General features: G+C 40.4%; 3 protein-coding genes across 34 annotated transcripts in view; 1 reads left to right on the top strand and 2 right to left on the bottom strand.

Annotated features, from left to right (window-relative positions):
- The first annotated feature begins 423 nt into the window (after positions 1-423).
- Positions 424-1,862, top strand: LOC108023314 (putative gustatory receptor 10b). Its single transcript, XM_017092617.3, has 2 exons — positions 424-1,200; positions 1,651-1,862. Exons 1-2 carry the CDS (start codon positions 469-471, stop codon positions 1,828-1,830), a joined length of 912 nt encoding a protein of 303 aa, XP_016948106.2. The 5' UTR covers positions 424-468; the 3' UTR covers positions 1,831-1,862.
- A 414-nt stretch (positions 1,863-2,276) lies between these two features.
- Positions 2,277-4,121, bottom strand: LOC108023261 (uncharacterized). Its single transcript, XM_017092543.3, has 3 exons — positions 3,896-4,121; positions 3,646-3,831; positions 2,277-3,387 (listed from the first exon to the last, which is right to left on the bottom strand). Exons 1-3 carry the CDS (start codon positions 3,969-3,971, stop codon positions 2,399-2,401), a joined length of 1,251 nt encoding a protein of 416 aa, XP_016948032.1. The 5' UTR covers positions 3,972-4,121; the 3' UTR covers positions 2,277-2,398.
- A 266-nt stretch (positions 4,122-4,387) lies between these two features.
- LOC108023354 (disks large 1 tumor suppressor protein) overlaps positions 4,388-14,013 on the bottom strand; it is a 44,357-nt gene continuing 34,731 nt past the window's right edge. For 16 of the 32 annotated variants that reach the window (XM_017092710.3, XM_050884756.1, XM_050884757.1 and 13 more), the window contains 6 exons: positions 12,997-13,041; positions 11,003-11,083; positions 8,434-8,583; positions 8,083-8,365; positions 7,927-8,018; positions 4,388-7,860 (listed from right to left, as the gene is read on the bottom strand). In XM_017092710.3, coding sequence (XP_016948199.1) covers positions 7,754-7,860; positions 7,927-8,018; positions 8,083-8,365; positions 8,434-8,583; positions 11,003-11,083; positions 12,997-13,041 — 758 coding nt within the window. In that variant the 3' untranslated portion in view covers positions 4,388-7,753. Of the gene's footprint in view, positions 7,861-7,926; positions 8,019-8,082; positions 8,366-8,433; positions 8,584-9,699; positions 11,084-12,996; positions 13,042-14,013 lie in introns of those variants that run through there. The other 16 variants (XM_050884758.1, XM_050884760.1, XM_017092704.3 and 13 more) reach the window with 3 other exon arrangements.

Below are 14,013 nucleotides of genomic sequence, written 5' to 3'. Positions count from 1 at the left end.
CGCTTCTGGATGGGAGTGCTCCTGGTCCTGGGACTGACCAGCCACTTCTACAGTCTCAGCCGGCGGCGCCTGGTCCACTCCCGGCTTTTGCAGACCTACAGCTGGCTCACAATGGCCGTCAATTTGGTATTGTTCTACGTCTACTATATCTACGCCTCAACGTATTTCGCAGAGGGCACTTTTAGGAGGCAAGGATTCGTGGTTCAGGTGAGCAAAGTTAAGTATAATATTATATATATATCCATGCTGTAATGAGTCCAAAGTTCAAGGTAAATAAAAGATAAAGATAATAATATAAATAATTATTTTCTAGTTTATTTAAATTAGTTAACTTATAATTTCATTTTATCTTTTTTAAATTTATAAAAACATTTTTTTTATTATACAAATTCTAAAATTCAAGGAAATAATAACGTTTAAAAAGAACATTTTAATCTAAGAATATAAATTTATCACGTATTTTTTAAGATGTCCGACAGCAACATACGAGTGCAGATGGTGGCGCTCCTAGTTCAGACCTTGATGCGAGTGCTCCGGGAACGAGAGGTGTGCCAGGCGTACAACGAGGTCTCCGAGATTCTGGACCAGGAGCTGGACCACCAGGAGCCCAGTCGCTTCTACTGCAAGGCGTTCCTGCTCAAGATCCACAACCTTGTGCACAACTTCAACTTTGCGCTGAGCGTGCTCCTGATTTGGGACATGCGAACCTTCGAAGCGAGCGACATCTTCGCCAATCTGTACTTCATCTACAACTCCCTGGCCCGGGACTCAGTCCAGGCGGTCTATATCCTGCTGCTCCTCGGCCTGAGCGAGGCACTGCGTCTGAATGGCCAGCGGAAGCAGGCATCCTATGGCCAGCTCATGGAGCAGTTGCGCCGGCAGGAGCGCCTGCTGGCGATTGGGCGGCGGGTCCATCGGATGTTCGCCTGGCTGGTGGCCAGCACCTTGTTCTTTCAGCTATACTTCAACACGGGCACTATTTACCTGGGCTACGCCATCATCGTCCAGCGGAAGGACTCGCTGGGCATGCGAACCTACTGCATTAAGATCCTACTCGCCGCCATCTCCTTCCTGGTCATCCTGGGCGACGCCCTGCTCCTGCAGATCGTCTGTGAGCACCTGGTGGCGGAGGAGAACCGAGTCTGCGCCAGTCCACGACTCCAGCGGCGGGATGTGGAGGGCAAGGCGGCCCACAGACAGGTGAGGGAACAGCATGGAATAGAGAAAATAATTAAATATAATAAATAATAATACAAATAAATATACAAAAATTAAATAAAATAATGGTAAAGTTTTCCAACGGAATAGTTTCTGTCAAAAACTATAAAAAAAACTATATCTAATATAGTATAATAAAGTTTTTATTTAAAAATATTAAAAACTATCTATGTATATTGGTACATTTTACCCATCAATTTTTTTTAAGAAAACATATTTTATAAACAATTTAACTAATACCGAAAACCCCTTGAAATAATTATATTTATTTAAATATCATTATATATGTATAATATAAAATAATACAGATCTTAAAAAATTTCCCAAAATATAATATAATCAATTTATGTTTAATCTTAGGGCCGAAAGCAATATTACTTGCCATTTTCTCATATTTTGCAATTTACTCACCAAATAATATTTATTTTTCAGTGGGAAATGTCCCTTTTGAGACGAGCCATCAGACGGGCATCGCCGGAGAACAAGGTGCTGGGGATGTTCAGGATGGACATGCGATGTGCCTTCGCCCTGATTAGCTGCAGTCTGTCCTACGGCATTATTATCATCCAGATGGGCTATGTCCCCGGAATTTCGACCGCTTCAACGCTGTAATCGCCATTCTATCAGCACTTTAGTTAATTGAAAGCATAATCTAAGGGGAAAGGATCTGTAATGAAGTCAAAACAAACAATAGTTCTGATGGCTATGAAATGAGGGAGAAGTAAGCTAAGTGTATAGTTTTACAAACAAAATAAATTGTGGGAAGCAATTTAATAAGTAATATTTTAAATAGAATTATAATACATTTTTTGTATAGCCTAGAAAATATTTATAAAATGTGAGTAAGCCATAAAATCAAAATAATTGTGGGATAATTTCTAAATTTTAATATTTTAAATCGATTTTATTATATCTTTTCAAGCCTAAAAAATAATTATAAAATGTGTTTAAGCCATACAAATTGTAATATCGAATTTTTAAATTACAATGAAAATTAATTATGGGAGGAAATCGAATTATTACTATTTTTAATCGATTTTATTATATTTTTTCAAGCCTAGAAAATATTTATAAAATGTGATTAAGCCATAAAAACTCAAATATCGAATACTTTTGTAATGGTATCAATTCCTAAAATTCGAATTCAGTGTTCCGAAGCTCCTTTATTGGATATACTGCACTACTTTTTTATCAGCGGCTTGGATATGTGGGAGAAGACGTCTGGATTTTCGACGAAGTCTATTGGGAAGTTATTTTCCGGATTGTCAGCGACTTTTGTGAAAAAAGATTTGGGACAATTTGGCGAGTTAATGTCCAAGTCCGTTGCTTCGGCCGAGGTCACTGGGCAAGCAAGCTTCTTCACGATGTTCTCCAGTTTTAGGTCATCCTGCGGCAGCTTCAACGGAACCCTCTCCGCCCTCAATGTGTCCAGACGCCTCTGCTCCTCCTGGATGAGATTGCTGGCCATTTCCTGGCAGTTTGCCTTCGTGGCCTCCGGTCTTGGCGATTTCCTGGCGCTCAGGACCATGGCACAGCGCACTCGCATGTGGTAAGCGTGGGTGGTCTGCAGGGAGCGATCCATGTCCTTGGCCAGGGTCTCCATGGAGCTGGCGTTCCACTCCAGCTTGGTCTGCATCCGGGAGACCTTCACGTCCACGACCTCGACCCGCCGCTTGTGGTTGAAGAGCGCCAGGGAAATGGCCCTCTTCAGCAGGTCCACCACCTCCCTGACCTCCAGCTTGCTCCGATTCTCCTTCGCGATCTTGGGCTCGGGCACAAAGGACTCAACGTCCAACTTCTTCCTCTCCACCTCCTTTTCTTCCTGTCTTCCAAAGAGCTCCTTGACCCGCCCGGTCAGAAGCCTGGCCTGCGATTCACGCACCATCCTCTCCATGTTCCTGGTCCTCATCGAGTCAATCTGCGCGGAGATTCTGCGATCCCTGGGCGGGTGACCCGTCAGCCTGCGCTCCCGTTGCACCATCTCGAGGATCTTGAGTGGAATGGTGGACCTTGACCCGGGCCTGCCGCTGGTATCCTGCGATCGCAGGGTCCTCGCCAGCTGCTCCCCCCTTCTCAGCGCGCTGTGCGACCTCATGGTGGCCGATTTTTCGAAGGGCAGGCGCTTCTTGTCCTGACCCTTGACCAGAGGGTGCATACTTACCATATGAGCTGTGGAAATGGAAGATAGTTTAGCTGTTTTACGTATTTATGTCAGCTGTATAAATATTTGATTTAATGGTTAGTAATGTATATGTATTAAAAAGCAATTAATATTTAACAGTATATTGTTTGAATTAATATTTAGTTTAATATATATTATATTATATATCTGTATTAATATTTAATATTGAATTATCTCTACTAATATTCAAAAAATAATAAAATAAAATGTATAGTAAAAATAGTTTTATTTTTTTTTTAACGTACCATTTGGGGATGTGTTGACCCTGAAAGGTGATGGTCGTTCGGTGCTTGGCTCCCCCGGGTTCTGGGGCTTCCTTCCCACCTTCCACGGCTCATTGCCGCCGGAGGCCGTGCCCGAGCTGTTCCTGATCAGACGCATCAGTCGCCTCAAGGGTCCCTGGTTGCAGATCCGCGTCCTAGCCGCATCATCTGGAGGGTATACAACTTACGTATAAACCACAATCTTTATAGTCCACCGGCCATTGAAACCTACGAATTAGGCGGCTCTGCCCGGAGCCGGATGAGCTCAGGATCCTCCTTATCCACTCCAATTTGATGGTATGTGCCATTGCTGACTGAAGTCGGCGCGACTTTAATTGAAATGCACAAAGAAAAAAGGGGAGAACGGAAGAACAATTTTGAGACCGAATTTCACATGGGTATTTAGTCAGTTGAGTCCATTACTTAATGTGGGGAAACGAACTCAACGACTGTAAATCAGAGGCCTGCTCGGACAAATAAAAACTATTATTCAAGGCCTTTCAATATTTAAACATTTTCAATATGATTTTAAAAATAAAAAGTAATAAGAAATATTATTCAAATATTGCTTTCTGATTGAGTTTTGGCTGCATGCTGAAAAGTGTGCTACAAAAAGTTTACACTTTTAGCATCCCTTGCACTGTGCGGAATTTGTAAAAATATATTTATAGGTAAAAATCAAAGGGTTCCTGAAAAAACCTCAATAAAAATCCAAGCCATATGATTACGTATTTTTATTACGGTTTATTTCGAGTGTGTTTTTGGGGTGTGGGCGAGTGTTTCATCTGCTGATGAACAAATTACATTTGACATAATACATAATGAAAACGCTTTGAGGCCGAATGGGGTCTCCAATTTTCTTCTCGCACATGAACATGAGTATTGTACATATGTTGGGTGTTCTCGTGTGTTCTGCCCATATATATCAACCCAATTCTTCAACTCTTTCATCTTCTTTTGCACTAGCGTAAATAGCACATATACTAGCTCTACTGCCGATCCATACGCGAACTTCAACAAAATTGAATTTGATTTACTTTCTTTACTCATCGCTAAGGCTAAGGTTTCTTTTTCTTTCTTTTTTTCTTCGTTTTTCGTAGGTGTATGACTAGCAAAAACCATTGCATTTTCATGGGGGTGGCAGTGGGTCAAGATGTAAGTGTAAATGTAAGTGTGATGTAAACGGGATGTAAATGTAAGTGTGAGCGGAAACCATACGAAAGCTTGCCCGTACATGTGTCTATGTGTGTGTATATTTTCATCGATATTCGATATTCGATCACCGATCATCGATACTCGATATTCGATTCGACAACAACAACAACAAAAAGAAAAGGCACAATTTTGATGAAACGCTTTCCCATGCTTTGTATGCGCGCGCGTGTGTGTAGTGGATAGGATTATACATCATATATCATTATCATCTGGGACGAATGGGTTTCGGTTTCGGTTTCGGTTTTTTTCGTTTTTTTTTTTTTTGACAAAGAAACTCCCCCGCTCTCGGCAGCACTCCTGGCTCTAATTGTAATATATTTTCTTTATCTAGTTGATAATTGCTTGATAGTTAGTTCTCGAGGGTTTCATGTTAGTAAAATCTAAGGCTAGTTGGAAAAGTGATTCGAATTTGTGTTTTTTGAAGGGGCTTGGCGCCTGTCGGAAGAACCGCTTGGAAAAAGGCCTTCCCCCTCGTTTAAATAGTATTTCCGGTTGCTTGAGCGAAAAAAAAGATCACTTGCTACGAATAGTTACCCAAAAGACGTGGGGCGCACCCTGTTAAGCGGTTATCTATAGTTAACTCCTCACCTCGTCGTCTATGTTTAATGTTAGTTAATGCAATGCCTTCGTACGCTAGTTGGATGTATCAAATTGATTAAGAAGTTCGATTTGTATCTCGTTTATTACACTTAGGGTTCAGCTTCTTTTTGTTTTTTGTTTTTCTTTCGCTTAGAGTGGAAATTATTCGAATAGTTGTTATTTTGTTTTAATTGTTTGTCCCATTTTTGCTTTAGGATTGTTTATTAAATATAACAATGCTCTCGGCGCATACATTGTGAAAATTATAATCAATTTGTTTTTACTTTATTTGTATAATAGTTATGTGTATATATTTTTGAAATAATATCCATAGCTGCAGCTGCTGTGGCGTCGTCGACGTTTTTGCAATTTACAAAAAAATGTATATAAAAAAAAAATATATGTCTCAAGAAGTATTAGGATAGGGAGCAAGAGAGATGGTCTGAGTAGGGGAAACAATAGTATTTATATGCACAATAATGTTAACACTCAACTTGAATTTTGCTAAATTTTTCGAACAAATTTCGAATGTGTTTTGCTTTCTGTGCGTTGGCTACAAATCGTAGATTGGTTTACATAAATTAATCAGCAAATACATGTTTAGTTAGCTAATTTGAGTTGATCTCATCTCCAGCTCTGCCTCTTCCTCTTCCTCGCCACTTCCGCTTCCGCTTCCTTATTCATTTATTTATTTGCCTTTGCAATTCGAATTGTCTTGTGGGTGTGTGTGTTTTTGTGTGTATAAAATTAGACCGCATCGGTAATCCATGTATGCTTGAATGGGTTCGTGTGTATTATCTACATACTATATTTGTTTTATAGATCGTTAAATATACAATATTTTACTCATATAGATTTAAATCAACGCGACAACAAATTCCGTTCCTCCGTCTCTTTGCATTCCAATCGGTTGCTGCCGTAGTTTACATTATGCGGGTGTTTCGTGTATATTTATATAGTAAAATGACTTTGTTTCGACGATCTCTTGCGGACTATAGGCTAAATGGTACAGATATATTTAGTAAGTAGATGTGTGAATGAATGTCTATGGTTGTATATGCAACTTTTCCGCTAGTTTCTAGTATTTATCGTACGCATGTTTATTGATTCACTTTTTTATATAGAGTTCTTCTTGGTTTTACGTTTGTGTTGCTTTTAGGCAAAGGCGAGTGGGAAAAATTACATACATCTAACAACAAATGCACCAACGTTCTTCATCTCATCTCTCATCGTCATTAGCTTCGATATTTCATCAATACATATTATCATTATCATTAGATCGTAATCGTAAATCGTTATCGTCATGCTCTGACTATCCGCTAGATCCGCAACCGTAACCGCGTCCGCATCCGCATCTGCGTCCCGTCGTCGTCGTCATTATTCGTAGTCAGCTACTAAACATTGTCGTACTTAAAGTTAACCACATCACCAGCACCCCCAAAAAGATCGGTGTGCCTGGGTGGTGGGTGCCTGCCTGTGCCTGCATGTTTACATATTCATATAGATCAATATATATCAAAAAACACATTATCGTCAACATAACTAACTCGCTATAACTCTTGGCTCTCGTATATAAACATCAACATAAACAAACAACACTCTAGCGCTTAACGAACTCCTTAAAGCCCTCGTCTGCGCTCGACTCTATGCTTTTTATAATCGGATCTTAGTCTATATAAGTGGTGTGTGTATATATGTATATATATATTATATTTCGCTTCTTTTGTTTATATCCAACTTTGTTCTAACTAAAAACTATACACCTTTGTCCGCTTCAGTTTGAACACCCTCATATCTTCCATCTCCCATCTCGTATCTCATAACCCTCTACGATGCCAAATACCAAATGCTTAGCTCTCCGTCCTTGTCTAGCTGCTGGGATGTACGTTTGTGTGTACGTTCACCTGACCGTACATCAATGAGTGCATCCAAATAAAATTGCTTTGGACAATTTGCTACATTAAGTTGGCTGCTGCGGCTGCGTCAATATAAATTTCATTGTCTGTGGTCAGGTTTGTAGGTCCGTCGATCCGTTTCCGTTTCCGTTGCCCGTCGTTGTCAGTCGTAGTGTTGTTTTAGTGGTTGCTGTGGCTGCTGCTGTTGTAGTAGTTGTTGCTGTTATGGTTGTTGCTGTTGCTGTTTCGGTTGTTACTGTGATGCATCATCAGTGCGGCGTCTTCTGTTGCGGCTGCTGATTTGTGGCTGCCGCTGCTGCTCCAGTTGCTCCTGTTGTTGATCTCGAGACCGGTCGGCATCGAACTCGAGGCGGCAGTGTCCAAGTTGTGGTGGCTGTTGGTCATAGAGATTCCTTGGAAGGTACCCAAATGGTTGGTCCCGACTGGGACCAAATCATCGATTTCACTTTGCTGTAGATCTCCTCGATGGTGTCGCCCTGGACAACGCCTATTGGGAGGGCGAATTAAAGGATTATTAGCATGCTTTCAAACTTTAAATATTATCTTTACTTACCCGTAAAGTATTCGCCGAATTCCTGCTCCATTTTAATCGCCCGCTCGTAGGTCTTCTTGGCCTGCTCCTCCGTCATGCGACGATTCATCTCCCTGGGGGTAATAAACAATGATTAGTTAGGATTCCTCTGCAGCTAGGTAAGTCTGGGAAACCCACATCACTGAGTCCACCGACTTGGGCTTGATGAACACGGCTACGGGATACAGCTGGGCCACCTGGAGGCGCTTGATGGCATTCCCGGACACGTCCAGGATGCAGTGCTTGCCCTTCTCCGCCACCTCGCGCACACTGGCCACCGAGGTGCCGTACAGATTGTCGTTATACTGGCCCGCCTCGATGAACAGATGGTTCTGGATATCCCGCTCCATTTGCTCGCGAGAGGACACAAAGTGATAGTCCCTACCGTCCACCTCGTACTCCCTCTTGGGTCGGGTGGTGTCTGCGGGAAAGGAAGATACACATCAGTTGGAATTTAAGTTAAACCAAAATGAAGAGGGCTCCACTTACGTGGCACACAAGAGCCGAACTTGTCGGGATACTCCGATATTAGGTCATCGTTGATGCGATCCTTCAGCGGCCCCAGGATAATCACCGGGCGCGTGTAGTTGATGGACAGGCGCTGCACGGCCTCGTAGGACAGCACGTTCTCCTCGGAAGCTGGAAAGTAGGTTAAGCACTTGGATTAGGACCTTGGCGTGCAGGTGCTCTACGTCATCGCAAAGTGTTCTAAATGAGTGGGAACCAGGGGGAAAATGGGTTGGTGGGTGGGATTTCTTTACAGAATTCAACTTGGGTTCTCGGGGCGGGGGCTCTACAAAACAAATATCTATTTTGATCTAAGCTCTAACTGGGTCGTAAGTATCAAAAGAGATCCAGGCAAGTCAGTAGGAGTTAGAGTTGGTTAATTTCAGCTAGTTGGCAGTGGCTCTCTACGGTTTAAGGGGGAAAAGTGGGTAGAATTCGTATCTCTAAGTTAGGTTTGTTTAGTTTAAGCTCTCGCTCACAAGAATGTACAGAGATTGAATTTTGCAAAATAAAAGTTCGAGATACCGGCAAATACTCGTCAAGTTATGTTTCACTTATCCAGCATTCACTGTTCTGGGCGGCAAACTTATAAATCGAGCAAAGGAAACATTCTAAGGCAACAGGGATCAATGCTCAATCAAGGTTCCTAAGCATAAGTCACTTAAAACGTAAAGTACACAATGAAATGATATCAAACTTAGGATAGAAACCGAAAGTCTAAATGTAAATGCAATACGTGATATATGGTAACCAAGCTTCTACACTTAGGTATGCAGTGGACATAGGATACACAGGATTACGAGTAGAAATGATGACTAAGTGGACATAGAGCAGGCGATCTACGGGCAAACAGTCAACAGACAGTGGGCACACTGGGCGGTGTCTTACTTGGAAACATACTACATACATGACATCATGATCTTACATACATACATGGCACACAAAAACTTGGACAACATGAATCAAATCTGTGTGTCGATTGTGATGAGTGAGTGTAGAGTTATGTTCAGATCATTAGAACTAGCTTAGTGGTTATCTGGGCGTTGGTCGAACCCAGTTATGGGTGATTTTTCTTTGGCTCTTGAGGTCGCACCTTCTCGTCACCAGGGGGTTTGCGGGGTTTTACTCACTTGGCGCTTTGTAGAACTCACTCGGATCAACTCTTTTTGGGACTCATTTACAGACACACGTGCGTTGAGTGCTACGGGTTGGATTAACAACTGTTCGATTAAGGCAAATAAAACTCCCTCGATTTGTACAATTCCTTTATTTCAGTTTCAGTTTGGGTTTGGTTTTCGTTCGGATTTGGATTTCAGCTTGAAACCCGCAATTAATTCACAAATATCTCAGAACTCTAAGACACATATTTATATTCTTTTTTGTGGGGGGGTGGTTCTTTCTGATATTTTCTTTCTCGAATAGAAACAATTTTTGCGGTGGTTCGGGGGGCGGGCACATGCAAAAAGACACGACACGAGCAATACATTAAAAACAACAGCAAACCAACTGAATTGGAATCGGTTCAGTAATCTATATACATATCTCTATATGGACAGATGTGTGTCGGCAAGGTGAGTGTGTTCTAGCTAACTGGGGAGAGGACGGGGACAAACAACTATCCAGGCAGGGGGACACAGAACTATGCTCTAAGCTCAGCTCATTTGGGGGGGGTGGTTCAGATCTTGGGGCGATCCATGGGTCAACTTTTCTGTTATTGATCGGGTGATACTACGCAATGTGGCAACCAATTGAAAGGAATAGGCAAACGATACAGGATGTGAGTGTGTCCGTTGTGTGTTTCTTGGTGGATTCACAAAATTTGCTATCATCATTCGATTCTACGCAACTATCAACAATTCACAACAGTTTAAGAACTCATAAACAAACCAAAAGGTCTAAGAATCAAAAATATGTAGGGCTTAAGTGGTGTGTCCAGGAAGTTTTGATGGATGGTTCTGAAGACAGTTTGTATGCACTATATGCAAGGTCTGCAAAAATATACATACTCTAGTAATCGTAACAATGAATTTTCTCTGCCAGTATAAAAAATATCGTTCTACTTGCAAGAAGAGAGAGTTTTAGGCTTATCCTAGTTAATACTCTGATATACGAAATGAAAGTAACGAAAGAAAGTGAGGAGTTGACGAAATCTACTGAAAGCCCTACGGGAAGTTATCTTCAAAACGTATTCTCTAGGGACAAAACGCGATAGAGATAGATGTCTAGCAGAGAGAGAGAGAGCTAGAGAGATGGAGTGAGACAGCATGAGTGAGAGACAAAGCAAGAGATAGGCAGAAATCAAGGAAAGAACGAAAAATATAACCAAGAGGAATTGATCTTGCAAAATTTTGTTTCTTTGTATTTATAACTAAATATTTAACTTTCATTCTTTCGTTTTTTAGGTAGAAGAAAACATAAGCTTTGTTGTAACTTTTACTAGTATTACAAAAAGAGAAGAGACTTGTTGCTTGTTTTTTTTTTTTGTTGCTGTTGGATTTTGTTTTTTGGTTTATTTTTTTGTGATTGTTGGTTGTTCAGATGCTCGACTTACGATAGTCAGCATCATTATTCTCCAAGTAGATCAGAGTTATCTGCTCCATATCGGGTAACTCCACCCTGTAGATAATCTCGCCTGAGCAGTGATTAGTCGATAGTGTTGTTGGGCGCAGATTTAGAAGAATTTAGTAGTTGGTCGTTGTCGCAGTTCGTGAGCGCATGGTTATAACAAATATATATGTATACATATAGAGATTTATATCGGTGGTCATATTGTTGGATTGATTTTTGATCGGTTTGGTTTGGTTTGGTTGGTTGTTTTGGTTTTGGTTTCGGTTTGGTTTTGAGAAGTTAAATATTTATATATTAGCGAGAATATTGATATATGTGTGGCATGGGATTGTGTGTATTTGGAACAAGAGAGAAATTCGTGAGTTAAACACAGGTTTACAAAGAACAAATCAAAGGATGTATGTGTTTCGGTGCGGTTCCATCACAGATATATATATATATATATTATATATTCGGAAACATTATATTATATATTATATATATTCGGAAACAGCGAGAGATATGGAGATGTGACGTTGCGTCAGTTACAGTAGCAGACATAGTGGTAGAATAGTAGTAGATTCGAACGGAAGTAGTTGTTGATGTCGTTGTTGTTGAAGTAGAAGTAGTAGTAGTAGTCGTTGTTGTTGTTGTTGGTAGTAGTTGAGTAGTAGGCAAACAACACAAGAATTCAAAGTAGTTCACACACACAGGGGTTAAATGTAAAAGAAGAACAAGAAAAATATCAAGGATTAACAACAAATCGAAATCGAAATCACCATTTACTCATGTCTTGTACTGTCTGTCTGTGGCTGACTGAGAACGAGTAATACTTTAGTGATGGAACTCGAAAAGGAAAATGGGGGAGTGGAGTTCGGTTGAGTTCCTTTTTCTTGGTTTTTTGGTGTACGAGTATGGAGTATTCGTGTGCATCCCGAGTTGAGAATCGTCTGGGCAAAACTTTCTTTCGGTTGGCTGTGGTGTATCTGTATGATGATCTGTTTTGTATTCACATCAAGTACGCCATTCCAGTCACATCTATATGTACATTATATATCGCATCGAGTGTGGCAACATTAAAACACGACGTGATACAAGCGGATAATAAAAGAACAGCAAGTTGAGATCGAAATGGTATAGTTTTCTTATAGATTTCTGTCAGCCATGTCCGTATATTCATATTCTTTGTAACGTAAAGAACCAGGGAACCAGGGGATCCAGAGTTTCAACTTAAAAGGCGAACAGAAAAATCCTTAAATACAGAGATCTTGTCCTTGAAAGATCTTTGATAGGATGTTAAGGAGGCTGGTGTACGGACTCCCTGTACAAAGTTCAGTGTAGGTTTTGGAAACTATTCATAAATCTGATGTACATTTGATTTTACATCATTTTACGTTCTTTTTTTCAAGTTCCTTTATACATTTAGTGTACACTTAATGGACATTTACATGCATATGGTATAGTTCTTTCGAAAGTTATGTTTGGACGATCCGTTTATGTCCGCAAAGGTCTTGCGGATCGGTTTTATATGGAATACGGGGCTATGTATATTTGGAGAGTCCTGACATGTATTTATAGCGATAGAGAGTGATGTACCGTGTATAGAGTGTGATGTACAGATGTGATGAATGAAAATAAAAAGCACGTAGAACCCGAAAATTCTAACGGAATCAACGAATAACCAAACTACAGTTAATAACGTGTGATGTTTTCTGATGTATGCATGTATGTAGACAGGTATGTTATGTATGTATATATGCAGGTAAGTGGTTAATCGTATGTGTTTCAGCTGCGACTGTGTTAGTTCTTACAGCAAATGCATTTCTATGGATGTAAGTCATAATGGAAGAGTTAGCACTCGATAAATGGTATGTTACGTCTGTTTTATGTTCAGTGGATATACTCAGATATAGATATATAGATAGATAGTTATGTATAAGTAGAGATATCGATATGTATATGTTGGTAGTTGGTAAATTCTTCTGATCGAGTACATACCTCCTTCAGCATTGGCATCGTCTTGTGTGTAGCAAAGCATAAAGGCTAGAAAACGAAGAGAAAACAAACGAGAAACCGAAAGGGAAGAGATAAGAGAGAAAACGGAAAAGAAGAAATCGAAAGAGATATGTTTGGTCAGTTTAAAACAGAATAGCGGTGGAGATCGGTTCATTTGGGTGGACACAACATTATATGTATATTATTATATGGTTAAAATGATCCTAAATGGTTCTTCCTAGCCCGAACTACCAAAAGGGTATCCATAGTCATATCCGGAATTTTGTGTCTCATTTCAAAAATCGTTTACAAATCTTTTTACTATACCAGACACTATGGGTAACTTTGTAAGAACCATTTAGAATTTTTAAATGTCAGCGGAACCATCTGAAGGTTCCATCTATTTCTGTATGTATTATAGTTAGAAACAAGATGGCAATTAGTCAAAAGTTATTTTCTGGTTTATAAGAACTGTTTTTGGTTCGCAGTGATGTAGATATTTGATGAAAGCAGCTGGACACAAAGTTTTTAGTTCGATTTTTGATAGAGAGAAGAGCGATAAGAAGATTAATGTACTGTCAGTAGAGAGTAGCGGGAAGAAAAGCTTTTGAAATGAACTAAAGAACGAAATCAACTTGGTTTCATCTCGATGGGGCTGGTGATGATGTATCGTATGTGTAGAACGTGCAACTCTGCCGCTGAAGAACCGTCTTCGGATAAAATACGTTTCTGTTTTTAGCTTAATCCAAGATTATATACACGATGATGGCCATGATCTATAGAACTCCCCGCGAGGACTAACTGTTAGTAAGATCGTGTGACTATAGCTTACGCTCTAAAATGTGTACAGATCGTTTACAGGTGTATTGTGTGTGTGATTGTTAACCAAGACTAGACCATCTGAGAAGCCCTGACACCTTGAGATACATTTACAAGCGCATAGATCGTGATTTATATAGTACACCGCCGACTTCGGCTCCGTTTCGAAACATTTCCACCTCTAACGTCGTCGGCACTTAC

This window comes from Drosophila biarmipes, chromosome X (assembly GCF_025231255.1).
Source record: "Drosophila biarmipes strain raj3 chromosome X, RU_DBia_V1.1, whole genome shotgun sequence".
Taxonomy (NCBI): domain Eukaryota; kingdom Metazoa; phylum Arthropoda; class Insecta; order Diptera; family Drosophilidae; genus Drosophila; species Drosophila biarmipes.
Note: the sequence above shows the minus strand (reverse complement) of the source record. Positions and strands in the feature narration are given on the sequence as shown.